General features: G+C 44.5%; 1 protein-coding gene across 1 annotated transcript in view; it reads left to right on the top strand.

The window, feature by feature from the left end:
* Positions 1-12,478: 12,478 nt before the first annotated feature.
* The window catches only part of SLC13A3 (solute carrier family 13 member 3), a 76,851-nt gene continuing 65,233 nt past the window's right edge, over positions 12,479-24,096 (top strand). The window contains exon 1 of the mRNA XM_088476747.1: positions 12,479-12,589. Coding sequence (XP_088332873.1) covers positions 12,479-12,589 — 111 coding nt within the window. The remainder of the gene's footprint in view (positions 12,590-24,096) is intronic.

Here is a 24,096-nt window from a genome sequence, read left to right on the forward strand (position 1 = left end):
TACACCATGGAGGCCGCTTATTGCTCTGCCGGTGGCTGTGATACATGCCTCTGATCCCTGCCAGTGATGTCACAGTTCCCACAGACAGCCGGTGATATGAATAAGCATTTAAAGGCACAGTTAGGAGTTTGAGTTATCCTGCTCCCTTCTGCTAGTTTTGGACTGCATACAGCCCCACCATTACAACCACCACTGGTTAGGAGCTCCATCTCTCTCCACTTTATCTCTCTCCAAGGCTTGATACATCTCCCCCATAGTGTTTGAAAAATGACAGAAGCTGATTGGTTGGTACTTTATCTCTATTCAAAAAGGACAAACAATGTAGTTAAATCCACTACAATTCCTGGCACTAATAATATAATATAAATGTCTAAGTATTAATTCACCACAGCTGCAAGTAATTGAGGTCTAGTTAGGACCTACAAATTTTTTTTTTAACAAAGCGCACAAAAACAACAATAATTACTGAGGGTGGTGTTCTTTGTTTAATATATAGTTTTAACTATTATTATATATCTATATTCATAAACAGGAGGCTTATTTAGTTATACCAATAATTGGATTTATTTAAAAATATCCCACATAAACATACATCTCAAATAATATGATAGTATTAATCTCATAAACAACAATAAATATATAGACATCTATTAGTAACCATGTAGATACTCCTCGAGCATATATTATTCTATTTAGAAGCTACACTTCGCACCAGACTCCTCTGTAGTTAATAGCAAAATTGCAACATAATTGTTAATTATTTGCAACATAATTGTTAGTTTGTTTGTCTGGTTGTAAAACATATAGCAAATATGTTGCCAATCTTCAAGTTCTTGGGTTAGTAAACTAAGCAAGTCAGTCAATTAGTAAGCACCTTTATATGCAAAGTCAGTCATTTATTGGCATTTCCAACAGGTCTCCTATTTTCTCTCCTATATAGATCTATGTTAAAACAGTCAATTATTTCTGTCTGTGTGAGCCGCCACTCTATATTTTCCCTTAGATAATATTCAATCAATTGTAGAAAGCACGTCCACGCTATAGGAGTATGTGTAGAGGGTAGTCCTGTCAGGATGTAGTCAAATTGCCAGCGGATGGGATCCTGGACGTCGATATACCGCCACCGCAATCCCGCCACCCGGCATAATGCTGACGCCGTTACCCTGAAGGAGATCAGGATACCAGCGTTGGCATCCCGACCCTTGTCATCCCAAATCTAGAGCCGGGTAAATAGCGCACTGTCCCCGGGGATGGGGAGGTTAGGTTTAGGCACCCCAGGAGGATATTAGGGTTAGGCTCCCCCCAGGGAGTGTTAGGCTACAGGGAGAGAGGGCTAGGCACCTCCTTGGGAGGTTAGGGTTAGACACCCTCCCAGGAGGGTTAGGTTTAGGGTGTGTGACAGGGAGTTTAGGGTTAGGCATCACCAGGGGGAGGTCAGGGTTAGGCACTAAGGGGGGAGGTCAGGGTTAGGCATCGGAGAGGGGGGGTTAGGTGGGGGGAGAAAGGTAGGAATAGTATTCTTACCACCCCTGTCAGGATCTTCAGTCTTCGGGGATCCGGCGTCTGTATTTCATACCGATTCCCTCCTGTCCCTGCAGGGAGCAGTGGCTGGATGTAATGGAGAGGTCAGAAGCAGAGTCCAAATGCTGCTGTAGGTGGTTTCTGAGCCACTGGGCGGTCAGGCAATCGCTACTTGTCTTTGGCTGTTTAGCCGGACCAATGTGTTGGTGGGGGTATGACGTCAATGTGTTTCGTCCTGTGGAATGCCGGGACTTTCTCAAGACTGAGGATCAAATTATCTGATGTCTCCTCTTATTCCCCCAAATTGAAGTTAATCAATTACACCAGGATCGTGTTTGTGCAGCAGGATTTCATTTCTTTATGTTATAATACTCAAGTGCAAATGAGCATAAATGACTCTATAAATTAAGAATTTATATGTATATAAAAATGAAAACATACACATAAAAAATACACATCATTATATATACATAATAATATTCATTCTAGTGGGATATTTTATTAATACAACTTTTGAACAATAAAATATTTAGTTATTATTTTATTTATAACATTATTGAATAAGCCTTCTGTTTTAACATATATTAAAATAGAATGTGGATGAAAATTAAAATAAAAATAGAATAGAGGAACTATAGAGATTAAAGTAAAATAAAAAATCTAGTTAATATGTAACAAGGTAGCCAAAAACAGATATATATTCCTTATTAGATATTCACAGATATCAAATAAGAAATTATTTAATAATCTTCACCTATATTATTTGTCATCTTATAAGTTGTTCCACAATGTCTTAATCTAAGTTAGTATAAACATTACATATAAAAACCTCTTTCCTACCATATCAAGATTGTACTATATACATTATAATGGATAGAATGAGCTAAAATAAACTAAAATATGGTTTATATAACAGACAACCTAACACTTATGTTGCAATTCTGATATTAACTACAGCTGGTGCGAAGTTTGGATCCGTATTAGAATAATATATGCTCGATTACTATCTACATGGTTACTAATAGATGTCTATATATTTATTGTTGTTTTTATGTGATTGATACTATCATATTTTTTGAGATGTATGTTTATGTGGGATATTTTTAAATAAATCCAATTATTGGTATAACTAAATAAGCCTCCTGTTTATGAATATAGAGCAAACATATAATAGTTAAAACTATATATTTAGCAAAAAACACCAAGTGCAGTAATTATTGTTGTTTTGTTACTTTAAATCTCTCTCCACTTTATCTCTCATAGGGGGAGATGTACTAAGCCTTGAAAGTGATAAAGTGGAGAGTGAGAAAGTACCAATCAATCAGTGTTTGCAAAATGACATTTAGAAGCTGATTGGTTGATACTTTATCTCTCTCCAAGGTTTGATACATCTCCCCTCTGAGAAAGATCTACTGGAATACCATCTTAGTCCAGCTGCTAGGACTAGTGAGTGCAACTCTAACTGCTGTTGCAATGTGTGTTCATGCTTTGGTGATCTCCACAGCTTGCTTGGTGACAGTAGCTGCCACCACAACTTCTGCAAACATCGGAAACCAGTGTCCTGGCTCTATGTCCGAGTTACAGTACTCTGAGCTGGTGAATAACCTCAAGAGTGTCCATGCAGCACAAAAGCAAAAACCTTGCTCAGAACCAGAAAAGGAAGTAGGTTCACATACAATAAATGATGGACTGTCAAGTTTGTCAGCAGCTGTCTGGTTTATATATCATATCTCTACCTTCACTGTTTGTCTGATTTGCAACTGTGCCACAAAGTGCCATATATACTATGGATGCAGAGTTGGCACTAAATGTGGGCCCATGTGGGCTCTATGGTTATGCGTGGTACGCAGCCGTGTAAGGCGCCACATAGTGAAGGGCGCCGCGGCCGCGACCATGCAGATTTATTAGAGGCTTACCGCGGTGCAGTCTGTGTCTCCGTGACACAGCTGCACCGCGCGTGTAGCGCTGACCGGACTGAGTTCGGTCAGTGCTACACAGTGCCAAACACACAGCCGCCGGTGCCGGCAGCTGTGTGTTTGTTTCAGCAGCTGATGAGAGTCTGTCAGACTCTCATCGGCTGCTGTTGCTCCCACTGCGTGAGCCATCTTCCGGCTTCTACAGTGGGTAATGGGAGAGACGTCATGATGTCATGACGTCTCTCCCATAATGCAAAGCGGCCCTGGAGAACGGACGGAGTAGCTGATAGCGGCGGCGGGAGCAGGAGTAGGGGTTCAGGTAAGTGTTTTTTTTTATTTATTTTTATTAAGTGTGTCTCTACTGGGGGCACTAGAAGGGGGGATTACTACTGGGGGCACTTGAAGAGGGGATTATTACTGGGGGCACTTGAAGAGGGGATTATTACTGGGGGCACTTGAAGGGGGGATTACTACTGGGGGCACTAGAAGGGGGGATTACTACTGGGGGCACTAGAAGGAAGTATTACTACTAGGGGCACTAGAAGGGGGGATTACTAATGGGGGCACTAGAAGGGGGTCTACTACTGGGGGCACTTGAAGGGAGGATTACTCCTGGGGGCACTTGAAGGGGGGACTACTACTGGGGGCACTACAATGGGGATTACTACTGGGGGCACTACAAGGGGGGATTACTACTGGGAGCACTACATGGGGGGGAACCTCCACTGGGGGCACAACAATGGGGGGACTACTACAAGGGGGGACTACTAGGGGCGCTACAAGAGGGGGGATTACTACTAGGTGCACTACAAGGGGGGGACCACTACTGGGGGCACTATATAAAGGGCAATACTGGGGGTCCTGCATAGGGGGGGAACTACAACTGGGGCCACTGTTTAAAGGGCACTGCATAAGGGGTACCACTATTGGGGGCACTGCAATGGGGGGGAACTACTACTGGGGGCACTAAATAAGGGGCACTGCATAGGGGGACTACTACTGGGGGCACTATATAAGCTTACTACTGGGGGCACAAGGGGCAGTCCACAGGGGGGACCACTACCACGGGCACTGCATAGGGGGCGCCAAAAAGTCTACTCGTTTACCCTGAGCCCATGGATGAAGGGGGGCCCCACACCAGCTCCTTGACAAATAGGTCCTGCCTGTACCTATTTTCTCTATCTTCCTTAGCATGGTGAAGTATCCCAACTCTGCCAACTCTGACATATAACAGCTGTTCAAAATATCCTAGTCTGATCTGATTATTGTAATTAGTTTACCTTTATCTCCTCATTAAGTAGGGTACCAGCAATACAGTAAAACTTTGTCGGTGTCCCTTTTCCAAACTTTGTTACAGCATAACTAAATTGGATAATACGGTGCACAAAACGCTATAGTTTTTTTTTTCAACGTTTGTTCTACAAACACAGGAGAACATTTTACATTAAAATCCTAATCTCTCCTCTGTCTCTTTTGATGTCCTTTATATGGAAAATATAACTGAAATAATAAGTGCACATGTATTCATTACATTGAGATATCATATTATCGATGTTTAGCCGGAAATTTAAGTATACCGAATACACAGCATCAATGATTTCGATACATTAATGTGCGATGTCCATTTCTGGTTTGACCTCCATACCAGTGAAGAGAGCCAATGTCATTAGCTCTGAGCTCCCTCTAGACATAGACTGGTTTTATAAATAAAAATTCTACAACCTCTGATACATTGCCCCACAGGCCTAAAGGCTCATATGCACTAGAGGATAAATTGAACAATAACAATATTGTTATCGTTCATATTGTTCAAAATTGTCCAGTGTGTATGCACAATATCATTAACGATGCGTGCTCCCGCGGACCATTAATGATGCCTTTCATTGCCTGAACTTGCAGGGAAGCCTGACGATATCGTCAGGCACTACAAGTACGGGGATGTGGCAGGTGATGTCACTGAACGATATCGTTGAGTGTGTATGCTCAATGTTGTACCCGACATTGAGCCCGGCAGTTCAAGGGATAAAACTTAATGATATTGCTCATGGAGCATATCGTTAAGTGTGTATGAGCCTTAACTGAAATGTACAATTCAGTCAGTTATACTTGGAATATTGTTAAAATTAATTTCCAAAACTGCAGACAACCCCTCATCTTGGTAAACATTTACAAACATCAGAGGGTTCTTGAAGACATATGGGAGAATGTATACATTTCTACAGGGTATAAAGAATAGGAAAACTTCTGAGAAAAATTCCACTAGATTATAATAGAGATGGGCTCCCTCTTCCTATAGGGTGCCACTGTTTCACTAGCATGGTTTCACATTGTGGGCAGGATGCACTATCCTCAAAAATGCAGTCAGACCTATTTTCGGAGACTTCCCCAAGAGGGATCCAAAAGGATCCCTCCCAGGGTCCCCCGCGGCTCTAACTACTACAAAACATTCTATGCATGAGTCCAGTAGCAGAATGCATCACATTAAAAATGCGATGCTTGATGCCCAGAAAGAGGTTAAGGGTTATTATTGATTTATTGAAGCTTAAACAATTGCATAAGCCCACCTTGCATATATAGACGCAGTCCACCCCCACCTGTGTTCTCTGTCATATCAAAAAATGTTCTAAGCTTTTCTGTTTCCCTTCCCATTAAATAGCACCCACGCAAGGAGGACAGTGAGCTAACACTGCCCTGCTTTTCCAGCTGTTAACCAAGCATAGGCCGTTTTCTCTATGTTTGAGTCAATTATAATAGCAAGAGTGGAGGGAAGAGAGAATGTATAATGTTAAATTAGCTGATTATATTAGCAGGAGAGGAAGAAGGTAGCAGTATATACACACACCAATGATAGGAGTTATTATTTTTATATTGGGTCTAATTTTATTATATATGCGCTAGTAGTGTTATTTGGGGTTGCTAATAATACAACAAGGGGCTCTGTATTTAATGTGGGTGCTAATAATTTAATGACAGGACCATTTGGGGAAAGGAAGCCATTTTGAAATTATGGATGCTATTGAATTAATTTTTCAGGTGAATACTACCTATATCAAACAGGGCCCCAACTATCCAGGATCTGGACAAACAAACAATAGAGCTTAAAGGGGCCTATCCATCCTAACGTCTAGCATCAGTCCTTCAGGTCGCCGGGTGCGGTGCCCGCACTGAACGGCATTCACTGAACGTCATTCAGTGCAGGGAGACCGACCTCCTATCTGAGAACATGTGGAACCTGATGATCGTCGTCAGGTTGACTGACATATTCCACAGATAGTAGGGGTCGGCAAGGACCCAGCGTGCACGCGCATCACTGATCCTTGCCGGCTGTCCATTACACGACTTTCTGAATGTTCCGACCAAAGCCTCCTGGTTTTGGTCGGATCGTTCAAAAACTCATCTAATGGATAGCCCCTTAAGAAGTAGATTTACTAAAGCTTCTAAAAATGAAAAGTGGTGGTGTTACCCATAACAACCAATCATTTTCTAGGATGCAACTGAGAAATTATAGCTATAATCTTATTGGTTGCTATGGGCATCACCACCACTTTTCATTTTTAAAAAGCTTTAGTAAATTAACCTCTAAGACACTAGTAGCAGGTAGTCAAAGCTGCCAGAGCAAAGAAACTGATGGAGGGGCTTTGCACACTGGCTCCTTTAATATTGGTGGCTGATGTGAATGTGCTACATGGAGTGTACGCACAAGGGTGCTATTGGGATTGATGCAGATAGTATCAGAAATGTGACGGAAATGTGATGGGCGTTCCTGGGTGGAGACTGGGAGGTGGCTACTAGTGCACACACAAATTGGTCATTCAGTAGGCGTATTATGGAAGTGTCATGGGGTTGTCAATGTAAGTGATTGTTTTCCCAGATGCACAGCCACAACCATAAGGGGCCATAGTCAGACAGAGAAAATGCACCTGCAAAAGGGCTGGTGCAAGTTTCGGTGGTGTGACCAATGGTGGCATATAAGGACTCACCAATCGGTATTATAGCCTGCATGAATGCTGTAAGTGGGCGTTCCAGTCCTTGCACATTTGGCCATATATCTGTAGACAGGGGAAGGAGTTTGCAGTGGCATTTGCATAAATTCGTAGACACGTGACGGCTGCACGCAGAGTGACATTGCAAGGCATAATATGGATGAGTTCTGGGTTTTGCTTTGTTGGGCCCGCCCCAGGATTGCTCATCTAGCACACGGGCCTATATCATGTATAAATGTGTACAAAGAATATTGGCAATATGACTGCAGCAAAAACATTTTTTAATTAACAGATCTTTAAATATTTATTACTCTAATATTATTTACTGACTGACTACTAACTACTCACTGTCATGTTACAGATTCAAGAGTGTCAGAAAAAAACAGGTTCTGAAAAGAGAAATTAGAAGCATTTTGGAGCACAAATTACGCCAGGGACTGGCCAGTGGCCATTGATGTGGTAAAAGCCTGATGTAAGAGCAGTGTTAGAAGAATGCATATGGTTTGCTATTTATTATTGTCCAAAATCGTAGGATGGCTTGCTCTGTAACACAGTATGCATTCCCAAATAGATATGTATATTCTGTATTGTGTGACTCACTCAGGGCCTGATTCAAAGGTGGACAGAGTTTCAGTAGCAGCCTCTACTGCAAATTAATGCTAATGCTGCAGCCAAAGGGCTCTCTACTGAGATGCTCACTGGCTGCGGCTCTAGACCGTTGATGTGCGCAACCATCAATTGAACATCGGATATTAGAGAAACCCTATAGTTGCTCAGAATGTCCGACAGTGCCTGGCCGCCGGTGCCAGTGGAACAGTGCCTTTAAACGCAGTCAGGGGTGTAGCGAGGGTAGATCCAGTGGAACATGAGCTCCAGGCACCAAAATGGACAGAGAGCGCCATCCAGGGTTCCAGAAATCATGTCGTGCTGCAGAGTATGATGGCCGCCTGTTAGTTTTGTCTCGCATTTGTTTGCTCTATATTCCTGTCAGATTGATTACATTAACTTCTCACCTCTTTAATTCCCTCCCCTCTCTACCCTGTGATCGGCTCTTTACCCCTCCCCTCTCCTTTTCTTATTGGCTTCTGTTACCACCCCTCTCTGATCGACTCTTTGACCCACCCCTCTTCTTTGTTATTGGCTTTTGTCAACACCCCTCTCTACCCTGTGATCGGCTCTTTGCCCCTCCCCTCTCCTTTTCTTATTGGCTTCTGTCACCACCCCTCTCTGATCGACTCTTTGTCCCTCCCCTCTCATTTGTTTTTGTATTCTGTCACCACTCCTCTCCTGTCCTTTTCCTATTGGCTTCTATCACCAACCCTCTCTGAGGTGATAGACAGGGATTGGCTTTGCCTTTCCCCTTTCCTTTCTTATTGGCTTCTGTCACCACCCCTCTCTGATGGACTCTTTGTCCCTCCCCTCTCCTTTCTTATTGGCTTCTGTCACCACCCCTCTCCTGTCCTTTTCCTGTTGGCTTCTATCACTACCCCTCTCTGATTGACTCTTTGACCCTCCTCTCTCCTTTCTTATCGGCTTCTGTCACCACCCCTCTCTGCTCCTTTTTATATTGGCTTCTGTCACCTACCCTCTCTGATCGACACATTCCTCTCTGATCCCCTCCCTCTTTCTCTCCTCATTCATTCATTGTGCTTCAATGGACTTAAAAGTGACACATCTGAGGTACAATCCTATATTTCAATTTTAAGGTATAAGTTTGAAAAAAGTCACTGCTTTGCTATTTAAAGTACTGAGGGTGATACTGACACTGGGCCTGATTCAGAACCGCTCGCGAGCGCTGACCGCTCGCAAGCAGGTCGATGTTGGGCCAGTGCACATACGCACAACGGACCCGGCTCCGTCGTGCGCATGCGCGAGACCCAGATAGCGGCGGGCAAGCCGTCGCTATGGGTCACGCTACAAAGGGGACGTGCTGTCGATGGTGAGTGACATGGGAACACCTACCGTCTGGGGCCGGCCCCACTGACATCACAAGTGATGTCAGTGGGAGTGCTTTCGGCTCCGATAGAGCCAAAAGCACTCCAGGGCTTGCGGCAGACGAGACCCTACCACAAGGGTCTCGTCACAAGCCCGATGGATGCGATGGTCTTGACCATCGCGACCATCTTTTTGACTGCTCGCTATAGCTGTGGGTGGTCACGCACAGCTATGCGAGCGGTCAGGAGGTCGCTCTAAAATCAGGAAGGACGGCCCTGATTCAGAGCGAGCGCTCTATCAGAGCGTCCGGCTTTGAATCAGGGCCACTGTTTGCTGTTTTGTTTTTCTCTTCACTTCAGGCTGGCCATACCCCACTGGCACAGTTCAGTACAGAGAAAGGGGGGCGCTATGACATGCACTTTCTCCGGGCGCCATGGTTCCACGCTACTCCTCTGCACGCAGTCCCTGACACCAACATGCCCTGAAACCACCAATAGCCCACCACTGCCCAGGAATGCCCAACAGAATTGCATGGATCGGGACGCATGCAAAGTGTGTTTCGGACACATGTGCTTACGCCCGATGTTTTAATTCAGTTCACCTCTGAATTAGGCCCTCAGTCTCAATGGTTTGTTGTGTCAGTTTGCATTAAACAATAGGTAGCTCTATTAATCAATCACTTTCTAAGTAACAGACAGTCTGTAGGCAACATTTTAAGTGAATTAGTGAATACCATAGTGTGCCAACAAATAATCAAATCAATGACAACAAAACACACAATTGTTGCACAACTTATAGTACTGACAATCAACAAACGTAATAATAAAATCAATGATAGTAATACACATAAATGTATATATATATATATATATATATATATATATTGCATAAATGTATACATGTGTATATATTTTATATATATATATATATATATATATATATATATATATTGTGTAAGGTCTGTCCCGTCCGCTCGATGCATGTGTACTGGAAGCCTGGGAGTATGCATATGTACACTCACACAAATATATATGCTTAAGCATTGCCTTTGGCCCCTCTGTTTGTTTACAGTTAGGAATGGTCATTTTCTATACCTATGAGACCAATAGTTACCTCTCTTTAAGAACACTGACCCTCTCATGCTGTTTTACAGCCTGGTATTATGCACTCTCTGATGAATTCTGCCAGTGTCTTAGGAGCAGGCAAATTGTTAATTTTAGTTTTTTTGCAACTGGTTCATTGCAAATACTTAACTAAAGCAAACAATTCAGTTACTCACAATTTAGATTTATTTTAAAAGATTTGCTGCAAAAAAAAGATGTTTGTAGAGGTTAAAGGTCAGTCTTAGAGGCAGAGGCATGTCTCAACACAAAGAACTCTTCATCCTGCAGTAAAAGAATTCAAAACATTTCAAAACATTTTGACAAATAACTAGCCAGACTCTTAATGCAAATGCTACTTGTAGGAAATTTAATCACAACAATCCAAGCGCTTTTACAAGTTTATGTGTACTTATTACAAGATTTAACCTTGTTAACATTGTAGTCAGAGTGTGTTAAAATACTGCCAGTGGGAGATCTGCCACTGTCAATGACTAAATCCATCATCAAATGTTTACAGGCGATAAACTATTTACCTTGTTATTGGTTTTATATTAGGTTAGATAGTAATTTGTTTCATTTATTACACTTTTATCACATTGGCAGACAGTTGCTCCAAGCATCTGCTATTGGGATGTAGTTTATATCCCAGCGGTCTGGATGCTGGAGCTTAGTATCCCGGCGGTCCGGATGCCGGCGCTTAGAATATCAGAATCCTGGCGCTAGCATCCCAACCACTGGCATCCTGTTGGAAAGTATTGTGGTTAGGGTTAGAGGTTAGGCACTAGGGAGTAAGGGTTAGACTGCCGGGGAAGGGGATGGTTAGGCTGTGTGTGTGTGTGTGTGGGGGGGGTGGGGGTGGAGAGGTTATGTTCAGGCTGCGGGGTCGATGGTTAGTTTTAGGCTGGGGGAAGGGAGGGTTGGGGTACTTACGTACAGGTGTCGGTATCCTATCCCTGTCGGGATTCTGACCACCGGGATCCTGAGCGCCGGTATCCCATACCCAACCCAGTTAAATAGATTGCCATATTCAGTTTCAGAGTATGATCTCCCTATGCTTGAATTTTGAAAAAATACACCTGCTAACCTAGAACGCTTTGCTTTTGATGCAGAGCTGGACACCAGTTTGCATAGCGTAAAATACGCAAACTGGCTGTGCGCATGCCCTGAAAACCGATTGCAATCACATGGGGGTATACAGATTTATAGAATTATGAAGGGGTGCACATGGGGATTGGGATGGTGAGGAAAGGTACACTCACACATAGGCCTAGTAAAATAAGGATGTGTTTGTGTACCAGATGCTAACTTGCACAGGTACACATATTCGCCAGTAGAAGCTGTATAATTGTGGGTGCTTCATAACTAGCGCTCGACTGACTTCGAATTTACTGCTGAAGCTGATATGTATGTTATTTTTGTATGATTGTTTTAGGATTTTTTTCCCATATATAGATGGGGAGTTTAACCTGTTGTGTTAGAGAAGGTTTTTTTTCAGTTTTATTAAAAAGTAATGACAAATATTTTCTGACAGTGTTTCTCTTGCGCAATCACTATTGCTGTGCACACAATTCATTGGATCAATGAAAAACAAGCCTCATTTTCCGAATGATTACCTTATGTCTGTTTTCTGCCCAAATAACAGTGTAAACAAATGTAGGTAATCACGTTACATTTTTTTCCTGTCTCAAAACTGCTCAAAGTCCGGTGTGACTGAGCCCTAAACCTTAAGTAATAAAAAAGGCATTCTGTGCATTTTGATGTCAGGGAAATTAGGAAATATTGCAACACGAATTCTGAAGTGAAAATGTGAAAAACTTTTAAGATCAGCTATTCCTAGAAATCATTTTCTAAAAAAAAAAAAAAAAAGTCTAGCTGTATGTTAATAGGTTACTGGGAGGTGCTTTACACAGGGGTGTGTGTTTTAATTACAAAGTGACCTGATACTGTAGCTCCTGTCCACTCCACACTAATATAATAGACATCCAAGCAGAGCTTGACACCAGTCTGACTCCACTCCATAATGTCTGTGCTTGTAGCTCTGGTCAAAAAAATCTGGTGCATCAAGAAGTTCATCATCCTGGTTCTAACACCGCTGGTCCTGTCACCTATCCTGTTTACTCTTCCTCCACAGGTAAGATGAGTTCTTACATTTCTGTTAAAAGTTGTTGATTCGGACAAAATCCCTTTTTGATCAGCTACAAGAAAAGTAAAACTAAACTTTCCAAGTGTGGTTTTAAAATGTTGTGGACTAATACAAATGTTTCTTAATTTTATATTAGGTTTAAGTTTGGACTACTTAAACACTTTCTTATTTGCGTGCTAAATATTTGTCAGTTAGTTTTGTTTTAAAAGGTAGAAATGTTGGGATCTTTTCTAAAAGTGCATGAGTGAGATACACAGCATCTAGGAAGCAGAGGAATGTTCACCCTGCACTACATGGAGAACAAACAGAACTTGAAATTGGGATCAATGAAGGTATAGATCTCACAGGGGTTCAAACCGTAACTGGACTTCTTTGTGAGTGAGTTTATTTTAACAAGATGTTTTGGGCATAGAAGCAATGGTTGGTGCAGTGCTTAGTGCACCTTGGTATGTTTAAACCACCAGTATTGTGTCCTGTTTTCTGCTGTGGAAGTAGGAGAGAAACAAGCTCATTAGGATTAATGCATTTTATGAGAAAAATCGCAGTCTGTGCACACACTCAGGTTATCCGTAGATGAGAAAGGAAACGCATGCCTTTTGTTATATAAAGGGGTTTGTCTTGGCGGACTGTGCTTTCTCTCACAGATTTCGAGTTGGACATAAGACTTGTACATGTAAGTATTCTATTTTGAGTATGTTGCAGTGCATGATATACACCTCTACGTGTATATCTTCTGTAGTTCACTTAGTCCTGGTGTTAAAATATGTGCTGATAATGATCAACTGTGTTGTGAAAATGGTAAATTGATTAAGACATGTGTCCCCATCATACAATATATGTATCCATCAGCAATAATACAGCTTGGCTTGCTTACTGATAAAACGCTAGCTTCTATTCGGCAGAATTCCATATAGAAAATGAGTCCATCAAAAATAGCTTGTAGACATGTAGAACTACATGCTCCAGCATGCTGGGGCCAAAATAAAGGTTCACATGGCTATCCTAAAAATGGAATAATATGCCAAAACTGGTTGACAGGAATGATGGTAGCATGTGTGAGGACAGGAGACCACAAGCTAAGAGCATATAAGGTCTGTTACAAAAAGATTTTTTCAGCTTATTTATTTTTGCATCGTTTGCACTTTTAATACTTTTGTTTTCACACATACATCCTTCCTCCTCATATTCCTGGATTGCTTTTTCAACATTTCACTTTATTTGGCTATTTTGATAGCTAATAATACACATGAATTGTATTTATTCAGCATATTTGAGCACATGGATGCATCATGTGAAAATTCAGTCATACTATTTGCAGGACTTTGTCACCATACAATACGTACAGATATGTGGATGATTGTGAAAGGAAAATGCTCAGTCCGAATAATTCGCTTTTAATGCATTGATTTCAGTACTAAAGAACACCAACCAGCCATTTAGATGGCTGGCTGGAACCATAATCGTGTAATGTTTGGTAGCAAATGGTTTTCATCTGGTTGTTCAAAAACAGTCCAAAACTGTCATTCAAACAAGTTGGTTAAATCAAACTTGTTTGATTTAACCAACTCAACCAGCCGTTTATCGTTCAGTGTAGGAGGAAGTTTGACACTTTCCCCCCAACCGAATGTTTTTCAGCTTAGACGACACTGTGCACCTACTGTACTTTGGCATGTAAAAAAAAGAATTAAAAAATAAATTAAATTTGTTTTCAGCCCAGTGTCAGTTAACTCAAAATCAGAGGGAATACCGACATAGGGCACTCCTGATTTCAGAATAACTAGCACTGGGCTTTGCTAGCCTGGGCTGGTGTAACGATAGAGGGGTTACTCGTAGTGGCAGGGTGCCCTCAGTATGCTTCTAAACGTGCCCCAGGCCACTTTGCACCAAGACTAAATTCCCCAGGGGTTCCAAATCCTTCATAAATGCTGGGTATAACCAACCAGGGTGCCAATAGCACCAGAGCTTCCTATCCCAGCACGGCGGGTATGAAGGTAATGAAGAGGTAAAAACAGATTTAAAACACTTTGTTTTTGACAAATTAAAAGTCCCAGCATGGCCTGTTTGCCAAACATGGCTGCTGGGGCAAGCTGATACTTGGATAACCACAATATATTTAAGAACAGTCTTTACAGACTAGACTGTTTTGCAGGTATGCATGATAGATAACTGGTTAGAAACATTTCCCACCTAGGGCTGAATCTACAGGCCATACTTGCCTACTCTCCTAAAAGGTTCCTCAATCTGCTCATGGCCACCCACGTCCCAAGTGAAGTGTGCAGTCAGGGTGGCTGTATGATGCATTTTGCTCTGATTCACATCATCATGGTCTCGCCTTTACAATGATGGTAATAGCAGCATTATATAGTGGGGACCGGGCCATGATTATGCAATCCAGAGCCGGATTAAGGGGAGGGGGGCGACAGGGGCGTCAGCTCCGGGGCCCCCACACAGGGTTGGTGTGACCCTGCTGAGAACAGGTGCCCAGTGGCACCTGTTCCCGAATGGGGGCTCAGCTGCCGCGATTGTGTTCAACTTCTGCAGTCAATGCTGTGCTGTATGCAGCAACACTGACTTTTATGTAGCAGAACTTTTATTGCATGCAGCAGCACAATCAGTGCTACTGTATACAGCGCAGAGTGGCTCACGAGTCCCATCATCAGCGTCATGTCAGTGATGAGTAGGTGAGTAATCAGGGGCGCAGTAGGGCTCCGTTTAGCTTGGGTGCGGGAGGGGAATGTGAGTTGGTTGGGGAAGTTGGTGGGCTCCGATTGGCCCATGCGACTTGAAGTGAAGTGGGCCCCCACATCTTAGTTGCCCTGGGGCCCCTACAAGCTTTAATCTGGCCCTGATGCAATCTCTCACCTCCACACCAACTTGGCCATGCCCCAATGCATTGTTGACCTGACTCCCTCCCCTCCCCTTCCAGAGCCAGAAAGCCGCCATGTATGCAGCTGCCACGGCATGGGGGTCTCTGCAATGGGTGCAGGGTGTGTAGTTCCCGCACCTCATGTTCCCAGAGATCTGCACATGTGCAGTAGACTCTAACACAGTGCCAGAGTCAACTTAGGAATGTGCCGACAAGAGGGGGGGCAGGAGCACAGAGATTGTACACAGACCAGCTCCTCTGTTAAACCGCCCCTGTGCCTTGGGTAGTAATGTTCAGGGATAGCAGAAAAAATGCTCCATTGATAAATTACTACTGGTTTCTAGTACTTACAGTTTGCCCTGTTTCAGCAAACCATAAAGGATGTGACATATTCATGTGTGGTGCATATGATGTGTTATGTGGAAAAAGGAAGTAATTAGTTTGACACTGCAAAGTTGATTGAGTTCCACGAATTAAAATATTATATGTGTGTGCTAACATTAACAGAACTGTACTTATAGTCATGTTATAAATTGAATATAAGACAAAAGGGATGCCGGCGCTCAGAATGCTGGCGTCGGAATCCCGTCACCAGTCAGAATCCTGGCGCTGGCATCCTGAACGATGACATCTTGATGATAAATATTGCGGTTAGGGGAAGTGTTGGGCACTATGGGGAGGGTTAGGGATAGGCTTCGGGAGCAAGGGTTAGGCTGTGCAGGGGGGGGGGGGTGGTTAGGCTTAGGCTGCAGGGGTGGGGGGGCTTAGGTTTGAGTTGTGGGGAAGGAGGGTTAGGTATAGGGGTAGGGTTAGGGTACTTACCGGCCAGTGTCAGTATTCCCACGCAGTCGGGATGTCGGCTTCAGGATTCTTACCACCGGAATCCTGAGCGCCGGTATCCCGTACCCAACCCAGACTAAATAGATGAATGTAAACTGATCACCTTAGAATCCATGTAAAGTGCAGGCCTGGATATGATAATTGTGGCTAGCCTGTTCCAGGATCGGAGTGCATGAGAATGCAAAGGAGCATGATGTCCTAATCAACGGACCTGTCAAGAAGCTTTCTATTCAATCTGATCAGGTTCCAGTGATGAAGGGGATGAGACTTAAATATGGTACAAGGCTTTTAGCACTACAAAACCCCAAAACTGAAATGATTAGATGAAGGTGATATACATAGCTTACATTTGTTTGTAGTCCTAATATTGCACTTAGAATGTGTTGTTTTGTGCTGCAACCTGTAATCTCCATTATCCCAGGTAGCTCTTGTTATTTTCTCCGAGCGCAGTATTAGATGGGATGGTATTTGACAGAAAAAAAGTATTGTTTCTCTTAAATAGTAGTCCAGCTGTTGGTTTTACTGCTGAAGTGCTATTCCTACATTGTTTCACTATCCATCCCATCCATCCCTGCACTCACAGGAGACTTGGAGGCTGATTGGAAAAAATTATCGGTGTTTTGTAGTGAGGATTTAATCTCTAGTGATTGACAGACAGGGGCCATTTTGTTGGAGGTAACAGGCAGATCCGGATTTAGACCTCATGGGGCCCTAGGCAAGATACCTGTTTGGGGCCCTCTTCTATGTTTTCCCTAGTACCTTAACCTAAACAACTAAACTAACCCTAATACCCTAGTCCCTAAACTAACCCTAATACCCTGTCCATAATACCCTAACACAAACACCTAAACTAACCCTAATACTCTAACCTACACCGCTACACCAGTGGTTCTCAAACACGGTCCTCACTTCACATTTTACAGATCTCCTGGCAGGTGCACAGGTGCATTCATTAATCACTGACAAATTTAAAAAAATCCACAAGTGAAGCTAATTATCTCACTTGATTCCATGAGGAGACCTGGAAAACATGCACTGTTTGGGGTTCTGAGGACCGAGTTTGAAAACCTCTGCGCTACACCATCCCTAATACCCCATCACTAATACCCTAACCCAAACCACTACACCAACCCTAATACCCTATACCTAATGATGATGATTATCCGTTTAGTCTACATCGAATTTCGGACACTTTATGGATCAGTGAATGGCACGCTTCTCTTTCTCTGACCGCTTCCTTCAGGTCATTCATGGGCATGTTCGTGTCAGACTTTATTGTGACCAGCCAACGAGTTCTTTAGTGTCCTCTTCTTCTGGACCCGCTGACGAATCCAAGCATTAGAGCAGTTTCTAGGGAATTAGCCCGCATGACATGTCCAAAATACGAGAGTCGTTGTTTGGTGATTTTGCCTTCTGATGATATTTTTTTTGACCAGCTCAAGGACTGCCTTGTTCGTATTCATTGCTGTCCATGGTATGCGCAGCATTCGCCTCCAGCACCACAATTCAAAAGCGTCGATTCTCTTGCGATCTGCCTTCTTGAGTGTCCAGGTTTCGCATGCATACATAAAGATCGGAAAAACAATTGCATTGACCTGGTTGGTTGCTTTTGTTGCGCTGCTGATATCATTGCTCTTCCATATCTTTGTCATTCCTAGCATAGCACTGCGGCCAAGTGCAATTCGTCGCTTTATTTTAGTAGATGATTATCCACTGCGATCAATCTTATAACCCAGAAAGAGGAAGTGTCGTCCCGATTCGACTTCCTCATTATCGATTGCACTATGGACTGCATCGTCACTTGCCGTAGTCACTATCTTTGTTTTCTTGATGTTGAGGTACAGTCCCATGCTCTCGCTTTCTTCTTTGACTCTTCTGACCAGATATTCTAGGTCTTTTCTACTTTCAGCAAGCAGAGTCGTGTCATCGGAATATCATAGATTGTTGATGTTCCTACCTCCGATTTTTACTCCAATTGTAGACTCGTCCAAACTGCATCGTCTCATGATCATTTCGGCGTAAAGATTAAATAAAGCTGGCGAGAGAATACAGCCTTGTCAAACGCCTTTTCTGATCTTGAACCAATCCGTGTTGCCAAAAGCTGTCCTGACTGTGGCTTTTTGACTCATGTAGAGCGATCGCATCAGTTTCTCCAGGTGCTCCAGAATGCCCATCTGCCGTAAACATTTCCATAGCTTGTCATGATCAACGCAATCTATACCTAATAGACTAACCCAAATCCCAAAACTAAAGGTGCCCGGCACTCCTGGACACGATATGGTGCTAAAAAGAGTCCAATCTGACCAACGATCTATTGTGCGTCCTTAATGATATCCAGTCCCGTGGGAAAGCACATCATCATCATCAGTGGACACTCACGGTTTGCACATATTTTGCACGGTTTGCCATTCAGATGCGTCAAAATCGACAAATCGTGCAAAATATCTGAGTGTGTGGGCACCTTAAGCCTAGCATCTAACCCAAACTGCTACACCAACCCTAATCCCCATACCCCTAAACTAACCATAATACCCTAACCCTAAGATTTTTCCTCTTAGTACTATCAAGGTGGGGGGCCCTCTCCCCATTACATACAGGCTGCTGTGGTCCACTGCCCCTTCTGTGTCCCCTGCCAGCTCCCCTCCTTCTGTGTCCCATGCCATCTCCCTTACTTCTCTGTCCCCTACCAGCCCCCCCTTCTCTGTACCCTGTTAGCCCCCCTTCTGTGTTCCCTGCCTGCCCCTCCCTTCTGTGTGCCCTGCCAGACCCCTTCTGTATCCCCTGCCAGCCCTCCTCCTCCTGTGTCCTATACCAGCCCCCTCCTTCTGTGTCCGCTACCAGCACCCCTTCTCTGTCCCCTGTCAGCCCACCCTTCTGTGTCCCCTGCTAGCTTCCCCATCTGTGTCCCTTGCCAGCCCCTCCTTCTGTGTACCCTATCAGCCCCTCCTTCTGTGTCCCCTGCCAGCTCCCCATTCTGTGTCCCCTGCCAGCTCCCCCTTCTGTGTCCCCTGCCAGCCCCTCCCTTCTGTGTCCCCTGCCAGCCCCTCCCTTCTGTGTCCCCTGCCAGCCCCTTCCTTCTGTGTCCCCTGCCAGCCCTCCTTCTGTGTCCCCTGCCAGCTCCTTCCTTCTGTGTCCCCTGCCAGCTCCTTTCTTCTGTGTGCCCTAACAGCCCCCCTTCTGTGTCCCCTACCAGCTCCCCCCTTCTATGTCCCCTGCCAGCCCCTCCCTTCTATGTCCCCTGCCAGCTCCCTCCTTCTGTGTCCCCTGCCAGCCCCCCCCTTCTGTGTCCTCTGCTAGCCCCAATTCTGTGTCCCAGCCCCACACGCTTACCTTCTTGTTATTGCTCCTAATGCGACAGCTACACGGCTCCTCTCGATGGCGTGATGTCAGGTGCGCCGGGCCTAGTCTCCAAATGAAAAAACTTTGTTGCATGGCTTCCAGAAACACATGAGCGCCGGGCAGCAGGATGGTATGCAGGCGGATGGGCAGGATGGTTAGCGAGCGGGCGATCAGCGGGATGGATTGTGGGGCCCGGGACACCAGTCCCGCCAGTTTCCCCCTGATGGCAGCCCTGCTAGTGGCACTGGTGAGTCTGTGCTGAGGCAGCAATGAATCTGGCTGGAGGCTGGCTGGCGGGTCATGGACGATGACCCTCCTTCCCTCCTATGCACAGTCTTTGACAGACAGTGCAGACATCGGTACTGCAGCGGGACTCTGGGGGTGTGGGCGGGTCCGCGTGATGTCATGACATCACGCGGTACTTGCGCAGTGCTTCTCTGGGAGAGTTTTGACAGGACAGGTTTTTTAGATTTTTCTAGGGCCCCTTGGGGCCCACCGTGCCCTAGGCGGGCGCCTAGGTTGCCTTATGGATAATCCAGTCCTGGTAACAGGGAGTGGCGGCAAAAATTAGGGCGTGTCGTGACTGTTTTCAGGGCGTGTATCTACCTACATCTGTGATCCCGTATGCAAAAAATATGGTGCCAATTCCCTAGGGTTACTCAGATGGTAGTTTATCAAACTATCACCGCTGCAAACGAGCACCGCTGAATATTTGTACGCAGATGCTTGGATCTGCAAGGCCGCTGGTTGGTGTCTCAATACATTTGCAGGTGGCTGCAGGGTTAGCATGTTTTCACTTTAGTGTATACAGCAGAACCAGGTCCATTGTACCTGGGACAAACTATTCTACAATGCAAGGGGGGCGAATATATTTATTGTTTTTGCATGCAGAATAAATACTGATTGATTTGCATGTAGCCCACAAATACTGTATAGCTTTATTTTTACACTGCAATTTAGATTGGAGTTTGGACACGCCCCTCCCATATCTAAAGCTCTCTGCACATTTTAATTCTGCCCATCTGCAGTGCAGCATGGTTTTGCCAAGATGCAAATTTACTCTTATTAGCTTTGCTTCCAACTCAGAATAAGTCCATTGGGATCTATTTTTTAAGGCCCCTGCAAAATAAAGATTTTTTTTTATCAATGCTATTTACAGCCACGGGATTAGGATGGAAAACCAGCCCAGGAAATTTCTGGATGCAGCCCTAAATGGGAATGGGTTCTGAGGAGGGGTCGGGGTCTCTCTTGGAATGCCAGACATTTCAGTGCCCTGTGTGGAATACAGCAACTGCGCCACCCCCTGCAATGTTTCAAAGTTGGTTACTATGTCATCCATCGATGGTTAACTGTCCATGGCCGATGGTTCAGCCTGTCGGTTGCAGAGAGCCAATGGTTCTCCGCCATTGATGGCCGGTGGGACCGAGTAGGACCCGATGGTTGTTTTTGTTTTTCAGCAGGTATATGGAGCTTAGCTTTGCCCCTGGCTGCTGATAAGCCCCACACCTGTTTCTGATTGGCCCACGGCCCGCCATGCCCTCAGCAGTGGTGGCCACTGAGGGGTGCAAGTCATCGATGGTTCACCATAGATGGTTTTTGCCATAAATGGTAATCACCAATGAAACCATAGATGGTGACCATCAATGGACACCCCACTGATGGCCATCCCTAGCCCTTGCCAGATGGAAATGAGAGGAGAGAAGATGCAGCACTGGTGGGGTGCCATGCATAGGTCAGAGGTCGTGCCTACAGGCAAGCCACTGGGTCCTAGTGCTCTGCGGTTGTCTAGCTCCAAAGCATACTGTACAAAGGTAGCGCAGAGCACGCCTCTTTCAGGCCGGCCATGGATCACTTTGGTGATCTGATCGGCAACAATGTCGGCCCCAGCTGTGAGTGAGGGAGAACAGGAGCACCTCCTGGTGGCCCAGCCGGAACTGTCCCATGTTCCCAGTGGCCCAATTTTCCCCTGCATGTCACACATAACTGCACATTAAATAGAAATCTGAACTAAATATATGTTACAATTTTCTATTTGTTATAGCCATCTAGTTTCTTCTACATTCAAATTTTTACATGTCAGCAAGATTAGTCATCTTCTAGGTGATTATAAATAATCATTAATCTTGATGAGAGCGTACTACTGGCACAAAACCATGCTCAATAATCACTTCTGAGAACCACACTGCAACATCATTAATCTGCCATCTTACATTACATTAGTTTTGAGTAATGACATGATCTTCTACACTCAACAACATCTAATATAAATAATACTTAATACATTTATGACACAGATAGGGAGGGCATAGTCATAGATGATTTTATAGCTGATTTTTCTGAATAAGAAAGATTTTTCAAAACTACATGCCTTGTGTCGTTATACTGGGTACACACTGGAGTGACAGACATTCGTTCTGATATCGGACAATGGAACAGTAATTGTGCGTCCACACTAGACGACTTTAATGAACAACAGAACGACCACCATTACGTCACTCATTAACAATGCACCGGTCGCTAGTGATATCGCTAGGTTTGATCTGCAGCACATCAAACCTGGCAAACGACCTTGGCAGCGCGCAAGTGTCCTCGGAAATGCGTAAACACGGGTACACACTGAGCGATATAGGTGATTTGTTGTTCCAAAATGGCAATTCAGCCCGACATCGGTGCATTGTGTACCCAACTTTAGTTAGTGGGTGAGGTAGAAAGGTGAACAACCCCTTTAGGGCATGCTTAGTCACTGTGGTCTAAAGTAAAATTAAGTAGTTCCCATTCTTGACCAGAAGTTGTGAAAAACCATTCCCAAATTGAACTTTCATTTAATAAGCTCACTGCAACCCTCAGACGCGCATGGAGGGGGTTTTTTGAGTACCCAGAAACCCCACCTGCCCGCGGATCACTAAGTGTAGTGTAGATTGCAGTGAGTGCAGTCCGCGCTCCACACTATCAAGCACACTGCCGCCGGCTCCGGGTAGTACGCTCGTACTACCTGGCGGCGGTATGTTTATTTTAGCAGCAAATAAGAGTGAGACAAACTCTCATTGGCTGCTGCGTCCATGGAGCTCCTCCTTCCAGCTCCCCCCGCAGCGGGTGATGGGAGAGCCGTCACAACGTCTCTCCCATAGTGCAGAGCGGGCCGGGAGGAGCGGACAGCGGCAGTCATGGCAGGTACGGGGATTCAGGTAACTTGTGTTTTTTTAAATTTTTCTGTGTGTGTAAGGGCACTGACACTGGCACGGCATAGGGGGGTGCTACTGAGGGCACTATATAGGGGGGGTGGTGGCTACTAGGGGCATTGTATAGGGAGAGCGCTACCAGGTGCACTGTATAGACGAGGTAGCCACTACTGGGGGCACTGTATAGGGAGGCCCCTACTGGGGAAACTGAATGGGGGGTGGCCCATTCTAGGGGCACTGAATAGGGTGACTACTACTGGGGGCACTACATAAGGGGCACTATTGGGGGGACTACTACTGGGGGCACTATATAAGGAGCACTGCTGTGGGGACTACATAAGGGGCACTACTGGAGGGAGTACTACAGGAGGCACTGCAGAGGGGGGACTAATACTAAGGGAACTATATAATGGGCACTACTGGGGGCACTGCATAGGGGTGACTACTACTGCGGGCACTACTGGGGCACTGCAAAGGGGGAGACTACTACTGGGGGCACTATATAAGGGGCACTACTGGGGGCACTGCAAAGGGGGAATTACTATGGGGGGCACTATATAAGGGGCACTACTGGGGCCACTGCATAAGGGGGACTATTACTGGGCGCACTGCAAAGGGGAGACCACTACTGGAGGAAAGGGGGGTCTTTAGTAAATCATGCTGGCTGTATTTATTTGCCTGCTGCATTCATGTTTCTAAGTGATAGAGGTGTGTGTGTGTCTGTCTGTGTGTGTCTGTGTCAGTCGGTGTGTGTGTACCCCGTATTTTACTGTAGTGTTCCTAAATCCTGTGTAAGCTGTTTCTATCTATATATCGATCTTTTTATTTATGGCTAGATGTTTTTTAATTGTTTCGGTAACCAAGTATTTGGAACCCCCCTTTCAAAATCATGAGTTTGCCACTGACCATCATTACGCTATGTGTTCCTGATTGTCCCAGTTTCATTGCAGGAACATAATTTATTAGTGAACAATAGCATGCTTGTATAAACTGCTTTCATCAACAAAATCTTAGGCAATGTGCTGCTTCCAACTCATTGCAATTAACAACATACTGTAGTGGTTTCTGCCAGTTTGTTGCTTCTTTCTAAATCTCATGAAAAATGTTTGCAATAAAGTACCTTTAAGCTTCCATAATCCAATTTTGTTAATAAGATTGCTTTTTTAAAGCAGATTATTTATTTACTTGCATATACATTTCCATTACATTGGGTATTTATTGGCATTTGGTAGTGACTATATTATTATATATAAGTAATATTACACAATTAA

This window comes from Taudactylus pleione, unplaced genomic scaffold, assembly GCF_031769625.1.
Source record: "Taudactylus pleione unplaced genomic scaffold, aTauple2 ptg000192l, whole genome shotgun sequence".
In the NCBI taxonomy this organism is placed as follows: Eukaryota; Metazoa; Chordata; class Amphibia; order Anura; family Myobatrachidae; genus Taudactylus; species Taudactylus pleione.